Source organism: Danio rerio, chromosome 3 (genome assembly GCF_049306965.1).
Source record: "Danio rerio strain Tuebingen ecotype United States chromosome 3, GRCz12tu, whole genome shotgun sequence".
NCBI lineage: Eukaryota > Metazoa > Chordata > Actinopteri > Cypriniformes > Danionidae > Danio > Danio rerio.
Genome location: NC_133178.1, coordinates 29,227,304 through 29,246,117, shown reverse-complemented (window position 1 = coordinate 29,246,117; position 18,814 = coordinate 29,227,304). Strand labels below are relative to the sequence as shown.

Genomic DNA, 18,814 nt, shown 5'->3' with positions numbered 1-18,814 from the left:
AAATTATGCAGCATGCAGTGTAGTGCATTTCATGAATGGATAACTCTGTTCTTGTCAGTGAAACTTAAATATAAAACACAACCAGTTTAGTCCATATAATTCTTGAACAAATTAGTATAAAAATAAATAAGTAATTTTTTTGGGAACACAAACGTTTGAATAGTTTAATTGAATTTCCAAATGAATGCCATTTTGCCTAAAGCTGTTGAGACTTGAGTTGGTTTAGAAGCTGCACTATTATGTTGATCAGTTAATATAGGTGAAAATAAAGTTGTAATAAGGTTTTATAGATTGTGGATTGTAAAATAGTGTTTTAAACAGGCATGGGCCGGTATAAGATTTTGACGGAATGAGAACCTCGGTTAAAAATATCACGTATCATGGTATTTTGATTACTGCTCCAAAATAAGTTCTTTTTAAATGTCTGGGTAAAAATTTACAAGAAAAAAAAAAAAACGTACACATACCCTAGGAACAATATTACAGAAAACGTTGACGGTTTTAAAGCCTTGACTTTTCCAAACCGCGGTAAACCTTGAAACCAATTATCGTCCCATGCCTAGTTGTAAATTGTTCTTTTTTTAATAATTATTATTAGCTTTATTATTATTATTCAGTTTATGGTTAAAGAGATAGTTCACACAAGAATGAAAATTGCCTTACTCTTTACTCCTTGTCATGTGGTTTTAATCAGTTATGAGATTCTTTTCTTTGTTGAACAGAAGATATTTTGACGAATGCTGGACGCTGGCTCCCATTGACTTCCATAGTAAAAATACTATAAAATCAGTGAGTGCCATCATCCAGCATTCTTCAAAATAGCTTATTTTGTGTTCAACAGGAGAAAGAAACTCAGACAGGTCTTGAACAATTGAAAGGTGAGTAAATGATGAGATTTAATTTTGGGTGAACTGTCCCTTTAAGGTAAAATAGTGAATGTAATTGATCTGAGTTAAATATATTTGCCTTTACAAGACAAATAAAACATCTAGAATCTCCTTATATTCTCCCCAGCTTCCCATCTCTAGAATAAACTGCTTGTGAATGTCTGTTGTACTTGCTACTAACTATATCAAATCTCTGAAAATCTGTATGAATATCAGTCTGGGGGCTGAGACTAGAAAGAGACTTTAAAATGGTTATGTAAAACTGAGTTACGGCCGTGTTTCATATGAGAAGCCTTGACTTGTATTGTAAGTGGACTTCTGGGAAAAAAAGGCTAGAGAAGTGTGGAATATGTCCCCTTTAATACCTTTAACACAGTTACAGTGGCTCTCTATTCACGGCTCTCTCCTGTGAGACTCTCACACAGAGCTAGCACTTATGTAATAAAGTGTTTTACAACAGTGCCTTCTCATGTCCACTTACTTTCTTCCTTCATCACTGTGGTTTTGGTTTCCATTAGCTGAGAGCAGCCGCAACAGGCAATCAGCAGGCGCCGGTCACTGGTGCTCCACCCAATCAGGTCCAAGGTCAAGCTCAGGCTCCTGGTGGAGGCATGCTCCGCCTCCAGAACCCAGGCGCAAACCCCCAGCTCCGCAGTCTGCTCCTCAGCCAGCAACCTGTAAGTGTGCGGCAGGGCTGTTAGTCAGTATTAGGGCTGCACAATATATCGTTTCAGCATTGTGCGCATAAGCAACAGTCACATCGCATGATATATGCAATGTTAAGTCTAAATTATTGTTGACCAGGAGCCACAGAACACATGCGGTTTGTTGAGTCACTGCTAAGTTTAACCATAATACAGTGAAAGTTTATCATTTGCATGTGTTTTTAAAGCCTGTAAAAGTACATTACAATAGAGTTTAAACATTGGGGAACAAATGTTATGATGTTTGGAGGTGTAACAAAGATTATATGTATTTATTTATTTATAATTCATGCAAAAAATGTTTTTTTTTACTTACATTTTAGTTTCTAGTCCAAACATCTACTTTTCAAAGCGATGCTGAAAAACCTGTAACCATGAAAGTCAGTGGTTTCAGCTTTAATCAAAATATGTTGTTTATTTTTTTATTTTTTTTCATAGAATCACTTGATGGTAAGTAAATAGTGAGTAAATGTTCATTTTGGGTGATCTATTTCTTTTTACATTAACATTAAATAAATTGTCGGCTTGTTGAATAGTTTGAATTTGAATAGCTTTGTTGAATAGTATCTTGAGATCATCTGATCTAAACTAAAGGCCTGCAATTATATGGTGTGGCCAGTGAGGCGCTGTAGCACAAGACTGCTATAATTCAGCTCTCTCTGATGCAATAGACTTGCTGCTTTGGAGATTATGGCTCAATTCCAAATGGCACAATTCAATGTGGTCCTGCGGACTTAAAATGGCTGCGTGCCACTTAAGAAGGGTACTCACAAGCCCCTTCTTTGTGGCACTGTATGCACATCAGCTGAGACCAGGGTTTTAATCCACATTTTGAAGTATAACAACAGTAACCAGAGATTTAAAGCAACAACACTAAACTGCAAAAGAAAATATGATGGCGTTGACTTGTGGGAAAAGATGTATACAATCTGATCTGATGTGGTAAGCAGTAAACACATGTAACTAATGGGCTATATGCACAGCTAGCGTTTTCAGCCACTGCTAAACTTCCGGTGAAGGGTTAATGTGACTATTTTAAAGCTTATAAGGTTCCTTTTACAGCATCAACATCTTAATATAATTAAAATACAATCAGTTAAATAATCTTAATCATTTATTTAGTTGGTCAAACATGAAGCCAGATGAAAGACATTGAAAAATTGATGTAAAATACAATTTCATATTTTAAAGAGATGGCAGGCAAAAATGGAATTTTATGTGCTTCATGTCTGGTCTTCATGACCCATTTTATGTCGTATATCAAGCAGGCAGTGAAGATCACTTATTTGTAAAGAAATCAGATCTTAAACGTAACGATTTTGTAATGAAAAGACCAGGCTGGCTGGCTAATAACTAAAAGTCTGTGTGCATATAGCCCACTAGCTGTTTCACTAGTATCTGTACATAGAATTAGTTTTAGCAATTGTAAGCTGCATTGCACTTCAAAAAATGCATTTCTTATATATATTTGTCTTGTTTCTAGTCTAAATATTTCAGAATCCTTTAATTAAGAAACATTTTTTAAAACTGTGAAATTTTGCTTAAAACAAGCTAAATAATCTTGTTTTTAGTTTTGGCAATATTGTTTTTCTTAACCCGTTGGCAGATATTTAGCTTGTTTTAAGGATATACTCACTTAATTTTCAATTCAATTCCTGTTTATTTCTATAGCGCTGTATAGCAATATAGATTGTGTCTAAGCAGCTTAACATAGAAATTCTAATAAACTGAAACTGTGTCAGTCAAGTTTTCAGAGTTAAAGTTTAGCTTAGTTCAGTTCAGTGTAGTTTAATTTTCACTGCTGAACTTCCAAACACTGAAGTGCAAATCCATCCATGAACAGCTCCACAAGTCCCAAACCAAGCATGCCAGTGGTGTGGAACAGACTTCACCAATTGACGAAAGTGAAGGGGAAAAAAAACCTCAGTTGGCCACTACCGTTTCACCTCTGGCCAAAGTTCAACTATATTTTGACATATTATTTTTTAAAACAAGACAATATGTTTTGCTTGTCAATAAAATGTTTCTTGATTTAAGAATTGTTGATTTTTGAACTAGAAACAAAACAAAAAATATCTAAGTATCTAAGAAAATTAAAAAAGAAAGGTAAAAGAAAAGTTAAACTAAAAAATAAATTAAAAACAAGTTTTGTTTTGTTTTTTGCATCTTGGACATTTTTATAACTTTACAACATTTGTAAATAATGCTATATGAATATCCCAAATCAAACAAAAACTGCTCAGGGGTAGCTTAAATAATGTGTTGGTGCTCTTTGGGTAAGGGATTCATAAGGGAGTTGACAGAGTTTGCATGAGCTCGGGTTTTATCTCAGATTTGCATATATATGGAAGTCTTTGACTTGTATTGAAAAAGAAACTGCTTTGCAACTGCTAAAGAAATAATTTCTATACAGTATGAATTACTGCTTCATTGTGATCATGTGATTTAGCAGAATCAGTTGCATTGCTTCTCTGCTTTCACAAATTCTCTTCTGCGGCCTCATGTTGTATTAAATGTGTCCTAATTCACTCGACTGAACTAGTAAGTCATTTTAGCAGTTTTAACCTACTCTTTTATGAGTAGAGTGAAATAAAAATAATAATTTCTTTGATCACATACTGCTTTGACATACTATATAGTGGGAAAGTAAGCGATATTTAGATGCAGCCATGTAAAGTCTGATCTATGAAGTTTGACTTGCTTTTATATGCCAGCCTCTCTATGTACAGCAGGGTGGTATGCAAGGCATGCAGGGGATGCATCCTATCCAGCAGATGGTCCATGCAGCACCAGGAGGGGGCGCTCAGATGCAGCCTCAGTGGAGACAGCCTCACCAGGGTAACGCTTAATTTCCACTACAGTATCATTAGCACCATTTATTTTTATCACATCTGTGACCTTGTTAATTGTGTAAGAGATTGAATTTATTTGCTGTGGTTTATGCTTCATTTCATTTCCCCCCCAAACTTTGTAGATTTATATTTCACATTCCCACAGGTCCACTAATGGTCCCGACGGGTCCACGTGGTCCAGTCACACAGAATCCAGGGATGCCTTCGGTGTCGAGCGTCATGGAGGATGAAATTCTTATGGATCTAATCTAAGGACTGTTTTCCCATCATTCTTTGCTTCAGAGGTTTAATTACGGAATATGAAAGTCATCATCTTTTTTACTTTTTGTTAGAAGAAAGCGTGTAGGGGAAGAAGGACTTTATTTTCATACTCAAGTATTCGTTGATGCTTTTACACACAAACTTATCACCGTATCATGTAAGCGGTTCATATGGAGGAACTGGAGGAAAAGACATTTACAAAAAATTAGGTTCCACTTTGAAGACTCAACTACTCCTCCCATTCATAAATGAATGAATCAAATCCGGTTACTACTGTATTTTTATGAGCATTTTACTTTCTTTCGGTTTTACTTTTTTTATTATTTGTCTTTGAGATCTAGCATGTTGTTTTATGAAAATTAAATAAAGTTAATTTTCTCAAGCAGCTTTTTTTGTGTTAAAAAGTCTCCTAAATGGGCAAAGTGTTCCCCATGAATACAAAGGAAGATGTTTTGAATAGTTCATCTATAATTGAAGTCACAGGGACACAAAACTGCTCATTTATCTGTGTAGTTAGCAACATTTTTCATAACTGATTTTTTTTGTATTATGTAGCCAAAAGCATTTGGAATGAAACAAGTGGGATTTCAATCAGGGGTTGCCAAACTTTTCAACCTAAAAATATCAATGCCGGTGACTCGCGTTTAGGGCTTCACAATTCTGGCTAAAATAGGAATCACAATTTTTATTTATTTTTTTGCTTAAAATCAAGATCACGATTTTCTCACGGTTCTGTAGATGTAAAATAAAGGTTAATAAGTGTAGGCTATTATAATGTTATTCTCAATCATATGGTTAAACAACAACAATAATAATAGTAGGCCTTTGTGTAGGTCTACTGGTGGTTGTATAGGTGTATAGACTTGGATTGATGAACTTGAACATTAACATGTCCTGGTTGTGAATTCACAGTAAGGTGATGATTTCAGAATATTCATAATTCATAAGATAAATTATTGTGTTTGAGACATTTGCTTGTCATTTGACATTGACCACAATGTTAAACCATTTATTATCAGATTCCCTCTTGCATAATATTAAAGATCATATAGGCTAGAGTAGTTATATTGACCCTTTAAACATTTATTTTCATGCTGAACACTGTGTTCACTATGAATGAAAAAACATCAAATGCTTGACTCGTGATCATAACTAAAATGCGATAAGATCATTTAAATGTTGTGTGCACTTTCAGTTTCACTTTTTTGTTATGGCTGCCATTACTTTGAGGAAAAAACATACATGCAAGTCACCCCCCCCCCCAAAAAAAAAAAAAACTAAACAAAATTGTTTTTTGTACAACAAACTGAATGTTATTTAAAACTTTATTACCTGTTTTTCACCGCCTAAGCAGGTTATGTTCACTAAAGTGGTCATCATTTGCAGGCATGCATACGTCCTCTCGGTATTAAACAAACAGCTCATGCGTGGCTTTGCGGCCAAGAATACTTCATTACATTGACACAAATGACATTTTGGGGTAAATTACACCTTATAAATACAGTATGGGACACTTTTAACACCACTTGGAGGTGTCTGTGTTGCTGAGCAACGTATATAAAAATGAGTGTGAACGACAGTGTGTGGATGTTTCCCAGAGATGGGTTGCAGCTGGAAGGGCATCCACTGTGTAAAACATGCTGGATAAGTTGGCGGTTCATTCCACTGTGACAATCACAGATTAATGAAGGGACTAAGCTAAAGAAGAAAATAAATAAATGATTGAATGTAACTATTAGATTTTTTTCTTCTGTAAGTTAATTCTACTAATTTAATTTAATTAATTTGGTCACGTTGTCCTGTGAACCCCTGGGGGGTCCTGACCCACACTTTGTGAACCACTGATTTATATCCCACATCCTTTATTTTTGTTCTCTCCCTTTAAGGTTTTATGTAATAACCTGGTGGTTGTGTGATAGCAGCGCATGAGTGACTTAAATAGACTGAATGATAGGTTGCAAAATGCTTGATTCAGCCAAATGGTGTCACAGCGTTAAAATTAACCACTCCAATATGTCATGGAACCATACAGTGGACCCCAGTGCCAAGTAGTTCTACCAGATGGCAGCACTTGGCCACGCTTTCCTTGGCATAACACATAATCAGGCTGGACATAGACACAATGTACGACTACAGTCCACAGATATACGCAGATATCTTGGATCTGAGCGTTCACATATAGAGAATCTGACACTGAACCTTTCTGATTAAGCATCTTGTGTGCTGAACAAACATTTTTAATGACCGCCTCATCATGCTTATTCTCTTCGAGCACCCGGAGGCATTAATTATGAAGCTTTGTGTGAGGCATTACTACATATCTGCCACATTAGAAATGCATGTTCTGAATCTGAGAACATGAGCCCGCAATGCAAGTTACCAACCAGTAGGACGTTCAGGAGAATTAACCAGCCTCCAATTTGAGACTAATCAAGCGTTTCTACTTGCATGCACACTTTTGTTTTGCATTTTTTTGCATGCCTGCAGACTTCTTAGTACACAGACACACATTCTCACACAGACAGGAAGTGATGTTAGTCCCTGTCACCTGGGAGACGGAGACGGTTGCTAAGATACGCTGACACTGGGATCTGATTCTAAGCTTTCTCTCCATCCCTTCCTCACACACGCCGCATACACTCACGGATAGAGGCTCTTCTGTCTCGCGGTGACGGCTGCTCATCCCTTTCGCTGCCATCCAGGTCACGTCAACCGCTGAACAACTGTGGGCTACGTGCCCTTGCTTTTTTCCTTTTAACTTTGCTACTTTCTAGTCTGCGGTTGTACCTATTTAAAGCCAGCTTGGTTTAGGCGGCACTTCTTGGGATATGCAGACTGTTTGCACAGTTTGATGGGTGTCGATGCACACTTTCTGCCTCGTTATTGTCTAAATAAAGCAATGGAGTAGCATCGCAATGAGTGAACGGCTGCAGTGCAGACAGTGATGACTGGTGCTTCCGCCTCAGTATATTAAACGTGAGGAGTCGGGCCATTCTGCTCACTCATCTGGAAGAGCGAGTATTGTTGCAGTTCCAGTGGCCGTATGGCTGCATTTAATCTTGCAACGTCTGCTCAATGGACGCGGAGCTGTGGCCAAGGGAATAAGTGGGTCATGGAGCAACCGAGAGTTTGTTTTAAGGGGGCGATTGGCTAGACTGACTTTTGCTTTAACTATAAAACAATGGCAGACAACAGTATTAGTTCAAAGAGGATAAAAGCAGGTAAAATAGATTAAAACTATCGTTTCAAAGCTGTCCAAATGTGACTGTTTACACGCATCAGCTGCCGACCGGAAGTTTTTCGCATTCTTCTTGTGCATACACGCAAAGCATCATGGGTAATTTTGCGTTCCAAGAAAAACGTCTATATGTCGACGCATTAAACACTACGCTATTAGCGTAGACTTAGCCAAAATATTAATAACCATGCTACACACATTAGCTATGTTTCAATCCAAAAATGCGAATTAACTTTATGCGCAAAACTGGAATGTTGCATTAAATATGTTCAAAATTAAGCAGCATTTACATCCAACTAAAGAAAAGAAGAAAAAGAAGTCGAAGAGATCGTAAATCGTAACTTCCTGATTAAATTCCGGCAAATATCAACAGTAAAGACAGAATTTGCTGCGGTTGGAGAAGCTGAAGTATGAACTGTTGGAAGAGTGTTGTTTTAATGGAATGAAAACCTTCGCATTTCTCGATGCAGGTGTCTTTGGTCCTTCACTGACTAAGTAAGTGCAGAGAATAGTGTCAAACAGCAGTGTGTATAGACTATCCTGACAGAAAAAGGTGTAGAAAATCCTACACGATGGTAATAGTTTGGTTGTGGTGTTTACATGTCTGTGCTGCACTTCAATAATGCAACTAAAATCGGCATACTCCACGTCTAAATTCCATTTCTGTTTAGTTGAATTATGACTTCAGTCAGATTATGCTAGACTCTTAATCAGAGTAGTGTCTTATTCGTATTATTGGTGTCCCATGTAAACATACTTACTGGTAATTGCTATGAAGGAATGATGTTCAAATACAATAAGCCTTGCCCCCAATTCAATATGCTGTTTAGTCCTAAGTTCACTTGAACTTTAAATTGGTACACAAATCACCAAAAACTGGGAACTGAAGACATCCAACTGAGTCTGTTCACAAGTCAACAACCCACTGATTCAAATGGACTGCTCGGTCAGAGCCCAGAGTCAACAACTCGAAAAATGATCAATTCACAGCAAGTCTAAAGTTAACAAACCACTGATTGAAATGATCTGCTCTGAGTGAATTACCAGTTGGACAATGTACTGATTTAGACGATCTGGCTGGAGCTATCCAAGTTTATCGATTCAAACTATCTAAACAGAATCTACAGTTAAAGATTCACTGATTCAGTTGATGTATTCAAATCGAGTCTGCAGTTCTCAAACTATCTGTTCAGAGTGACTCTACGGTTTACTGTTCATTGATTCAGAGGATAGGGGGAGGTGTAAACGTTAATAACTGTAAGGGTTGGGTTTAGGATTGGGGTAGGTGTAGTCATTCTGCAGTTAATGAGTCTCTGATTAAAATGATCTTGGCAGTTAACAATTCACTGGTTCAGATAATCTGATCTGAGTGAACTATGCAAAAATCAGGTTATTTTGTACTTGGGTTAAAGTTGAAAAGGAGTACTTGTAACTGGAGTAATACTTTGTTTGGATATCTACTTTTTCTCAAGTGCTTGATTTGTGCAGTTCTCCACTACTGCCCCATAGATGTTTGTCTCGCCCTGACAGAAATGGTGCGGTCATTGGTCCTCTAGGGCAGAGTTGCCTCTGTGGTCTTAATGGATGTGCATTGACATGGCTCAGCGTGCAGGTGTTTTCCGGTGCTTTTTAAAGACCTTACCCATTCGACTTGCAAAACACACTGTCTGGGGTGAAGTCTGAGGTTTTCATGCCCATGAGGGAGCATTTGAAGGGTTGGTATTCTGACAGTGGAGATGTTTATTGGGTGTAATTGCACTGCTGTGGGGAAACTGATCTCTTTCTTGTGTCATGAGCATCTTGGCTTGGTGAAGCGAAGGCATTCGAGTTCCAATGGTGAGATGGGGCAAAAACTCTGGCCGTGATCGGGTCAGACCAATTTAGGAGGGAAAAACTGGACAAAGAAAAAGGTAATACATTTCTTTCACAGCTAGGCAATGCCTTCTGCAACTCCTGACCTGATGTGGTACAGCAGCTAACAGGCAGCTTAAGAAAAGGAAGTGCAACCGAGAGGTCTGATAGGAAATATTATTAACCAGTAGTATAGACAGGCAAATTATCATGCAGGCTCAGTGGAGTGTGGCTTTGATGGTACTCGTAATGGTCAAGACTTCACCGAGTCTTGATTGGTTTGGCTCATTCACTTTCTAATCTCACTATTATTCCACTCAAGGTTGTCGTGTATTTCTTTGTTTTGAAGAGGCAACAGAGACATTCCTGGCTCACTTATGTCTCAGACATGAGTCATTTATGTGAACAAGACATTAAGTGCCCCTATTAAGTATTGTAAAAGGTTCATACTTAGATTTAGGGAGTCCTCAAAAACAAGCAGATATACACGCAATGTCAAAATAAAGTCTATTTATTTTACCTAATTATTCCAATGACTTCCGTTTGATTTGTTCAGCGATTCATTTTTCCGACCACTCTTTTGCGTGCCGCTGCAAAATCAATATGCAATGTGATTGGTCTACTGTGTGCAGCGCTTGCCAAAAATGGAACACCCATCACCATTACTCGATTACAACTCAAGTATTGAAATAAGCAGCAAACATTTTTCCTCAGTGCAGAGCACAACATCTTCGCACTGTGATGCAATACAATTCCCCTGAATCTGCTAGTGTCCTGGAGTTCATCCATGAAGTTGTGTGAACAACATCTGCGCACATCAGGCAATCGGTCAGAGCAGTAATGGTGTTAATTGGTCTGCTTATGATTACAAATGATGTAGACCACACATTTGTAATAATATTAATAATGATTTGTTTGATTTGCATATTACTTTTCTGAGCACCCAAAGTGCTTGACAGATTTAGGGTGGGGGTCTCCTCAACCACTACCAGTGTGCAGCATCTACCTGGACGCCAGACTGCACACCACACACTAGCTTACTGGTGGAAAGAAGACAGAGAGATGAAGCCCATTGTATGATATGGTGATGGTTAAAAAGCCAGGGGGTAAGTTTAGTCATTATTTCAAGACATTGTAATGCCCACTATGGTAATAGCCATGACACTGTGATGGATGGGTTTAGGGCAGGGGTGTCATGCAGGGCCGGTGTCCTGCAGATCTTAGCTTCAACTTGCCTTGACACACCTGCATGGATGTTTCTAGAAAGCCTAGTAAGAGCTTGATTAGCTAGCCTAGGTGTGTCTGAGGTTGGAACTAAACTTTCAGGATCGAGTTTGGACACCTCTGGTTTAGGGATAGAGGGAGGTGTAAACGTTAATAACTGTAAGGGTTGGGTTTAGGGTTGGGGTAGGTGTAGTCATTCAAAACAGACAATGAAATGGTTAATTTAATAATTAATATATAAACATATTTTCTATCATCAACTAATATTGGACAAGATTCAGTACATCATCATTCTACACGCTGCAAAGACGTAATTTTAATACATTTTTGGCTTCGTTAATTTTGAGCTTAATCTCATCCACTTAATTGAAGAATTTTGTTTGAATGAGGTAAAAAAAAAAGTAAATATCTATTTTTGTCATCATTTATTACGATAAGATGTTATATATTGACAGGAAGTGAAGTTCCTCAAGAGAGAGAGGGGGATGGGATCAGGAAAGGTCAGGACTCTGGATGCCCAGAGCACAATTGCACTATATGTCATCGGACTGACCACTAGCTGACTGAATGAGGTGAAGTGGTAATTGCAGTGTGGCCTAAACAACAACACAACAGAAATATTGATTTTCATGTTTAATACTACTGTAGTTCTGCAGTAATCATGTGTCAACTAGAACTGTTTAATACCTCAATGAAGGGGTTTTCTTTTTATAATCTTAACTTTTTATTGATCATCTCATTTGCAAATAATACAGATAGATTTCAAGTATAGAAACGTTCAAAAAGACAGTGTCAAACAAATGTATATGCTTATTAAATAATAAATAATTTTTTTTTATAAAAGGGGCTGTGTTAAATTTTTATGTTCTCTCTTTATTCATTCATTCATTCATTCATTTTCTTTTCAGCTTGGTCCCTTTATTAATCTAGGGTCACCACAGCGGTGAACGCAAACTTATCCAGTGGATGCCCTTCCAACTGCATCCCATCACTGAGAAAGATCCATAAACACTGATTCACACACATACACTACGGACAATTTAGCTTACCCAATTCACCTATAGTACATGTCTTTGAACTGTAGGGGAAACTGGAGCATACGGAGGAAACTCATGCGGACACGGGGAGAAAATGCAAACTCTACACAGACATTCTAACTGACCCAGCCGAGGCTCGAACCAGCAACCTTCTTGCTGTGAGGCGATTGTGCTACCCACTTCGCCACTGTGACAGCCATTGTTTCTTTATATTGTCCTAATTTAAGAAAATAAATTTCAATCCACGTAGACCTGTAGGAAAAGTTTTTTGAAAGCTGCCACTCATCCTAACTCTGAGATCCACTCAAAGATTGAAGATCTTCTGGTTGAAATTTCTCTCGCGACTGCCATTTGCGCCTTCTTTTCTTGTGTAAATCTACCAGAGACCACTGTTGACTAACCGAACCCCCCACCCACTTCCCTCCCTTAATCCGACCGATAGTGTTTTTTAAAAGCACTGACTGACGCGCCCACCCCCTTCCCTAAACCCAACCGATAGTGTTTTCAAAAGCAATTGTGAAAAAGACAAGCCCTCACCTGATTTTACCATGTTTTCAGGTCTTAACACAATCTCACCCTGTTATTTACTTGTTTATTTTATTTTTAGCCTGTTGTTTTTCCCGCTCTCTGGAACTGTTCTTTGGCAAACTCAAACCCCATCGATGCAGTCAACTCCTCTCTGCATTTCAAGTCCGTCGACGCACATGGCGACCTACTGGGTAACAGAGGAATAGCCGTCCACATGGAGGTAAGCAGTCAACTGGTATCGCAAATAAAAACAGAAGCTATCAGCTGCGTTATACCACTCCGTAGCGTTAGTTTTAAAGAGGAAATGCAGCCATACATAGCACTGGTTACATAATTTGTGCTCTCCAGAAATGTTTACGGGGGTACGTTTTCACAATGAGCCTGTGTTAAAAAAGTTGGGCATATACTCAGTCTGGGATATCTTTACCAGATAATTACGCACTTCTCTCTAATAATACGGGACTACTGGAAATTGCCATAATAATGTTGCCAACAAGCGCAGTGGGTAGCACTGTTGCCTCACAGCACGAAGGTCGCTGGTTCGAGCCTTGGCTGAGCCTCTTGGCATTTCTATGTGGAGTTTGTATGTTTTCCCTGTGTTCGCGTGAGTTTCCTCTGGGTGCTTCGGTTTACCCCACAAGTCTAAAGACATGTGCTATAGGTGAATTGTGTTAGCTAAATTGTCCATAGTGTATGTGTGTGAATAAGTGTGTATGGGTGTTTCCCAGTGATGAATTGCAGCTGGAAGGGCATCCGCTGTGTAAAACATATGCTGGATAAGTAGGCGGTTCATTCCGCTGTGGCAACCCCTGATTAATAATAGGACTAAGCCAAAAAGAAAGAATGAATGTTGCCACAATTCTGGATTGTTTAAAATATCTGCTCTATCTTAATGCTACATGTAAATTGACTGGAAAGGTAATGCGTTCCTTCACACAACATGAAGATGAGTAAATCAATATCTGAATAGGCTAAATTAAAACATGATCTGAGAAAGCTGTATCAAATGAACTTGCCAAATTTGGAGGCTTAACACTTTCTTTTACTTAATTTTGAGTAATTTAAGACTTGCATGTTTAACGATGGAAATATTTGTGAATGTAGTGCCAGAATCTCAAAGAGACTACATTATTATAATTCTTTCTCAAATTTAGTATCTCTTGAAACCCTGAATGCATATATATTGTATACCCCTGAACCAGAAAAAGCAACCTTTAAACAAGTTCATGAAGGGAAAAAATTATACTCTGTAATCACAGCAAAAAGGGAATAATGCATGGCTTAGGGCCTGTGTAGATTTTTTTCAGTGTGTGTGAGGGGAAAGTGTTTGTAGTGCAGTCCAGCTCTTGATTTGAAAAAGTAATGCTAAGCTTTCATCCAGAAAATATTTTCTGTCAAAGGGAACAGATTCATCTGCACATACTAAGATCTTAGCAATCAGCACAGGAAAAAAAAACTGCTAGCATTGCACTAACATTTCACAGTTAGCGGGGGGAAAGTGTGTGTTGTGCTAATGCAGTAGTTAAACTTTAATGCAACTCTAAGTAACAGCAAGATGGACTGCAGAGAGTCACACCTGGTTACATCACACATCATGTTGCGTTTTATTGTTCAGTATTCTACCTTTCAAAATCGCATGCAAAGAACAGTAAGCCCAACCTTTCTGCCATCCAGAAAGGACAACGCAAGGGGTTTGACACAAACATGGCATGAATTACTTACTGCGTTGGATATATTCTGACATGCCCTTGAGAATAGCAAAATTTCATGTGGCTAAATCTGCTGACATTGTTCAAACCAACTGAGAGAAAGCAGGCTTGCAACATGTCTGGTGGACTTGTTTGCAGAAACAAACAAACAAAAAGACTCTGGAATGCAGACTACTTGAAATCTGGTGCAATAACAGAACAATTTCAACAATAATTCTATTTATATTATCTACAACTTCATATTATATTCAAAATATGCTTTCACTTTTGAGGATGATTTTTATTTCAAGATTTTTTTTTGTAAATTCAATGCCATTTTCCTTGAATGTACTTTGAATACCTAGAATGCGTGTGTGCGTATAAATATCAAAGCAGTTCGTAAGTGTATCACACTCTTTAAAATAAGAGTTCTATTTAGAGCTGTATCTTCCTGAATAACACTTAAAGCATAAATAATTCTTCGTGTGAGTTTAGGGGTTTTTATTTCTCGCCTTTTTGTTATTCAGATCTACAACAGACAAACCCATTACTGGATTTCTTGAACTCAAGTATCAGCTACACAGACTGTCAACTCTCTATCAACAGGTAAACACATTCAGTTTTAAAATGGCTCTGTGTTTTCACAATCATAATGTACTGTTTCTTATCAAACATGTTTTCCCGCCTATTTTTAGTTTAACAGAACATGTGTGACCAGCTTTGTACAGATGGGGATGTCTGCTCTCTGCAGGTTATGTAACAGAGATATTAAACTTATGATCCATACCAGTATGTTTCATTTAGCGCTTTCAATGCATAGTTTCATATGGAATCTTATGGAAAGTTCCATTTAGCATTAAAAAGGCTCCTCCTATTCTTATATGCTAAACCTAAACCTAACCTAAACCGTTTCCCCTAAGAGTGTACAAAGTGACACTATTTATTTATTTATTTATTTATAAATACCTGAGGATTAATGTTTGTAATATTGGGTTATGAAGGTATATGTGTATTGTGTACAGTTTTTTTTTAATGATTTTTTAAAATAATAATAGTAATAATAATATTTATATATTTGTTTATTCAAAATAACAAATGATTACTTTATAAAAATAATAGATTTTTAAAATTAGGTTCTGAAATGTAATATCCTAGACTAATGTTAAAAATTAAAAGAGTTTATTTAAGAATTCTTCACCTCATGAGATGGTAAATTTAAAAAATATATATTATTATACTTTCTTAATGCTGGACTACATATATTTATATCAGACTATGAAGTTGTTGTTTTTTTGTTTGTTTGTTTTGATTGACAGATTAAGTTTTTATATATATATATATATATATATATATATATATATATATATATATATATATATATATATATATATATATATATATATATATATATATATATATACATAAATTCTTGTTTTGTGAACAATAAATATGTCAGTCAATCATTGCTTTCTATTTTCAATGACAGGCATTATGCCAATAAAAAGGTAACAAGTTCCGGTAACAAGTTCATAAACAAACATTGGCCATGAGACATTATGTTTTTTTATTAAATATCCAAGCCTTTTGCTAAAATGTCAAAAAGCATCCAATATGGGACATTGCTTGTCTTTCACTGTGACAAATTACAAAATTAAATGATTGATTTCTCTATTCAGTGCCTGCACTGTAAAACCCAACAGTCAACTTTATCAAATGAAATGAGTATAGGTTACTCAAAACTGATAGAAAGTTAATTCTACTCATCCTGAACTCATTGTTAAAGGTAATGAGTTAATTAAATACTTCATTACTTCAGCTTAAATGGAGTAAGATTACAGTACTCGTATAGATTTTTTTTATTTTTATTTAAATGGTTTGTAACAATCGTTTTCCTCAAATGGTTTGAGTTGTCTCACCTTATTGGGTTTTACAGTACTCAGTTGGTTTAAGTTCTCTTCATTTATTGAGTTTTACTGTGGTCAAATTGCTTTGTTTACTCAAATGGATTAAGTTCACTGTACTCGTTAGGATTAGTTTTTGAATTTAAAGGGTTTGTTGCAATCGGTTTCCTCAAATGGTTTGAGTTACCTTAACGTATTGAGTTTTACAGTGTGTCAGTAGCTATGTTTCCATCCACCTATTTTATGCGCATTTTGCAAATGCGCATAAAAAACAGTTGATGGAAACGTCATGATGCGCATAAATTTTGAAAATGCGCATAAAAAACTTATGCGCCTAACTGGGTAGGATAAACTTTTTATTCAATAAGAAAAGATGCACACAGTGGCGTAGCGCAAAATGCGGAGGCCCCCCTGCAGGGATCGCTGTCGGGGCCCTCTGATGAAGGGGGGGAGGAATATGTCATACGTCAATTTGCATATCACTGACGTCATCACGTTCTACCGTTTCTGTTTAACAGCCTATGGTTAATAAAGGGGTATTTATAATTGCACTACACTTTATATAAGCATGTTTATTTAACAACATTTATTGCTGTTTGAATACAGTATATCATTACAGATGTGTAACGTTAGTGAATGTGCAGTAATCTCTCATATGAAATAAACTCAGACAAGTTCAGAAACTGTCACTAAAATATCTGTGATTGTGAACAAGAAAAGAATAAACGGTCCAATTAAATTGTTAAAATAAAGTAGAAGTAGATCGGTTTGACTGTACAAGGGAAATACCTTCACACTGCCTGTGCTAAATCATTTGTCGTCGGTACGCAGAGGGGTGATCTGCTCTCGGGCTGCAGGTGGGAGAGGCTGCTGTAGAGGACTGACTGGGCCGCCTGTCAGTGCTGTGAGGCGGGGGAGGGGCCGGCGGCATCACACGCAGCTCGTTGAGAAGAGTAGGGACGGTACAGTATGGAAAAATGACAGTCTAAAAAAATCTCCAATAACACACAAAAAAGTCGCTAGGGGGGTCTGAAAAGTCGCTAAATCTAGTGACAAAGTCGCTAAGTTGGCAACATTGGCGGCAAGTAATCAGAATGAAGTAGTCCACCGCTTGAGAGGTGTTCAGAGAACACAGACGTGTGAACTTTGGTTCCGACCACAGTTGTTCCCAACAGTTTATTGAAAATCGCGACGACGCGGGGCCCCCTAATCACGCGGGGCCCCCCCGCGGTGCGTGCCCTGCGGGCCCGTCCGCTACGCCACTGGATGCACATAAACTGCGATGAAAACACTTTTACCGCACAAACTCCAGCATGCGCATTAAAAAAGGTCATGTGATTTTGTTAAAAGAGATCATGTGATGATTAAATTATGTGTGAATGGATAAATCGTCAGGCTGAGCACATTATAAAACATTTGAAATGTTGTTTTGGTCAATATAAAACGCCTTACCGTTTCAGTATTAGTGTTATTATATTATTAATGACCTCCAGAATCAAGAGTGTGCTCCGCTTCTGACATCTTCAAACGCCACTGCGCGCTCACTGCTTGTCAGGATTGTCTTCTGAGGCGCATTCATTTAGAAAAGATTGATGCTGCTTCTCCTACTGCAGCAAATGCAGTTTTTACTGTTGATATTTGGCGCCAGTTAATCAGGAAGTGACGATTTTGTTCGCTTTGACTCGTTGGATGGGAACGATGCTTCATTCGCACAACTTTTATGCGATAATCGAGCATTTTTGAATGGAAACATAGCTAGTGTCCATCAAACTCTATGCCTATCAAAGTCTATATTAAACAGAACATTACGACAGTTGTATAATTATCAAGATTGTTTTTACTTCATTTCTACCCTTCAAAAAAAATAAAAAAGAATATGAATATTTGAGAATGTCCACATCAGGTATGCATTGTTGCACTGATTTTTTCATTTTTTTTAATATAACTTAACTATCCAGAGTCAACTATTGACCTTATGATGTGGTTACCGTATCTGAAGACGTTTGTTCCGATGTTGCATTTAAAGAAAGTTTTATGTTCTTAAACCAGTTCTGTGTGCAGTACTAGTTTCTTACACATCTAATCCAAAACACCCATTGCTGATTCCGAAATGTAATTTTAAAGCTATAACGGTGCCTTGAGCCATTAATCGCAGGCTAATGCATTATTTGTTATCCTATTTATATGCATTGTTATTCTAGCTAATAGAGAGAGAGAGGGAGAGAGAGAAAAAGTGTTTGCTTTACTTGTCAACAGCGTACCTAATAGTGAAGTTTAAGAACACTCCAATAATACAGAGGCTTGAGCCATTGACAGCAGACTATGCAGTTGTCAACGAAGTTATTCGAGAAGGAGTATCTTCGTGTTTTTTTGTCCGTTTGTTATTTATTATTGTAAGTTGTCGAGTGATTTGAAATACCTTTAATTATTTGGCATGATGATATGAAACTGTAATACGATCAAAACTTGTAACTATTTCTCCTTACTGTGCAAAATAGCTGCACACCTTAGAAGATACATCGTATAATCATAATCATTTCAATCAATCATAATCAAATCATCAATCATAATCCATCATTTTTTAACAGACCAAAAATATAAAAGAAAATTAAAAAGACAAATCTGTTAGAAATGACCTGTTAG

General features: G+C 37.2%; 1 protein-coding gene across 10 annotated transcripts in view; it reads left to right on the top strand.

Annotated features, from left to right (window-relative positions):
- Positions 1-5,089, top strand: part of med25 (mediator complex subunit 25) — a 34,481-nt gene extending 29,392 nt beyond the window's left edge. For 4 of the 10 annotated variants that reach the window (XM_073938542.1, XM_073938533.1, XM_073938545.1 and 1 more), the window contains 3 exons: positions 1,406-1,564; positions 4,324-4,429; positions 4,589-5,089. In XM_073938542.1, the coding sequence (XP_073794643.1) occupies positions 1,406-1,564; positions 4,324-4,429; positions 4,589-4,695 (372 nt within the window). In that variant the 3' untranslated portion in view covers positions 4,696-5,089. 10 annotated transcript variants of the gene reach the window in all.
- Positions 5,090-18,814: the final 13,725 nt, after the last annotated feature.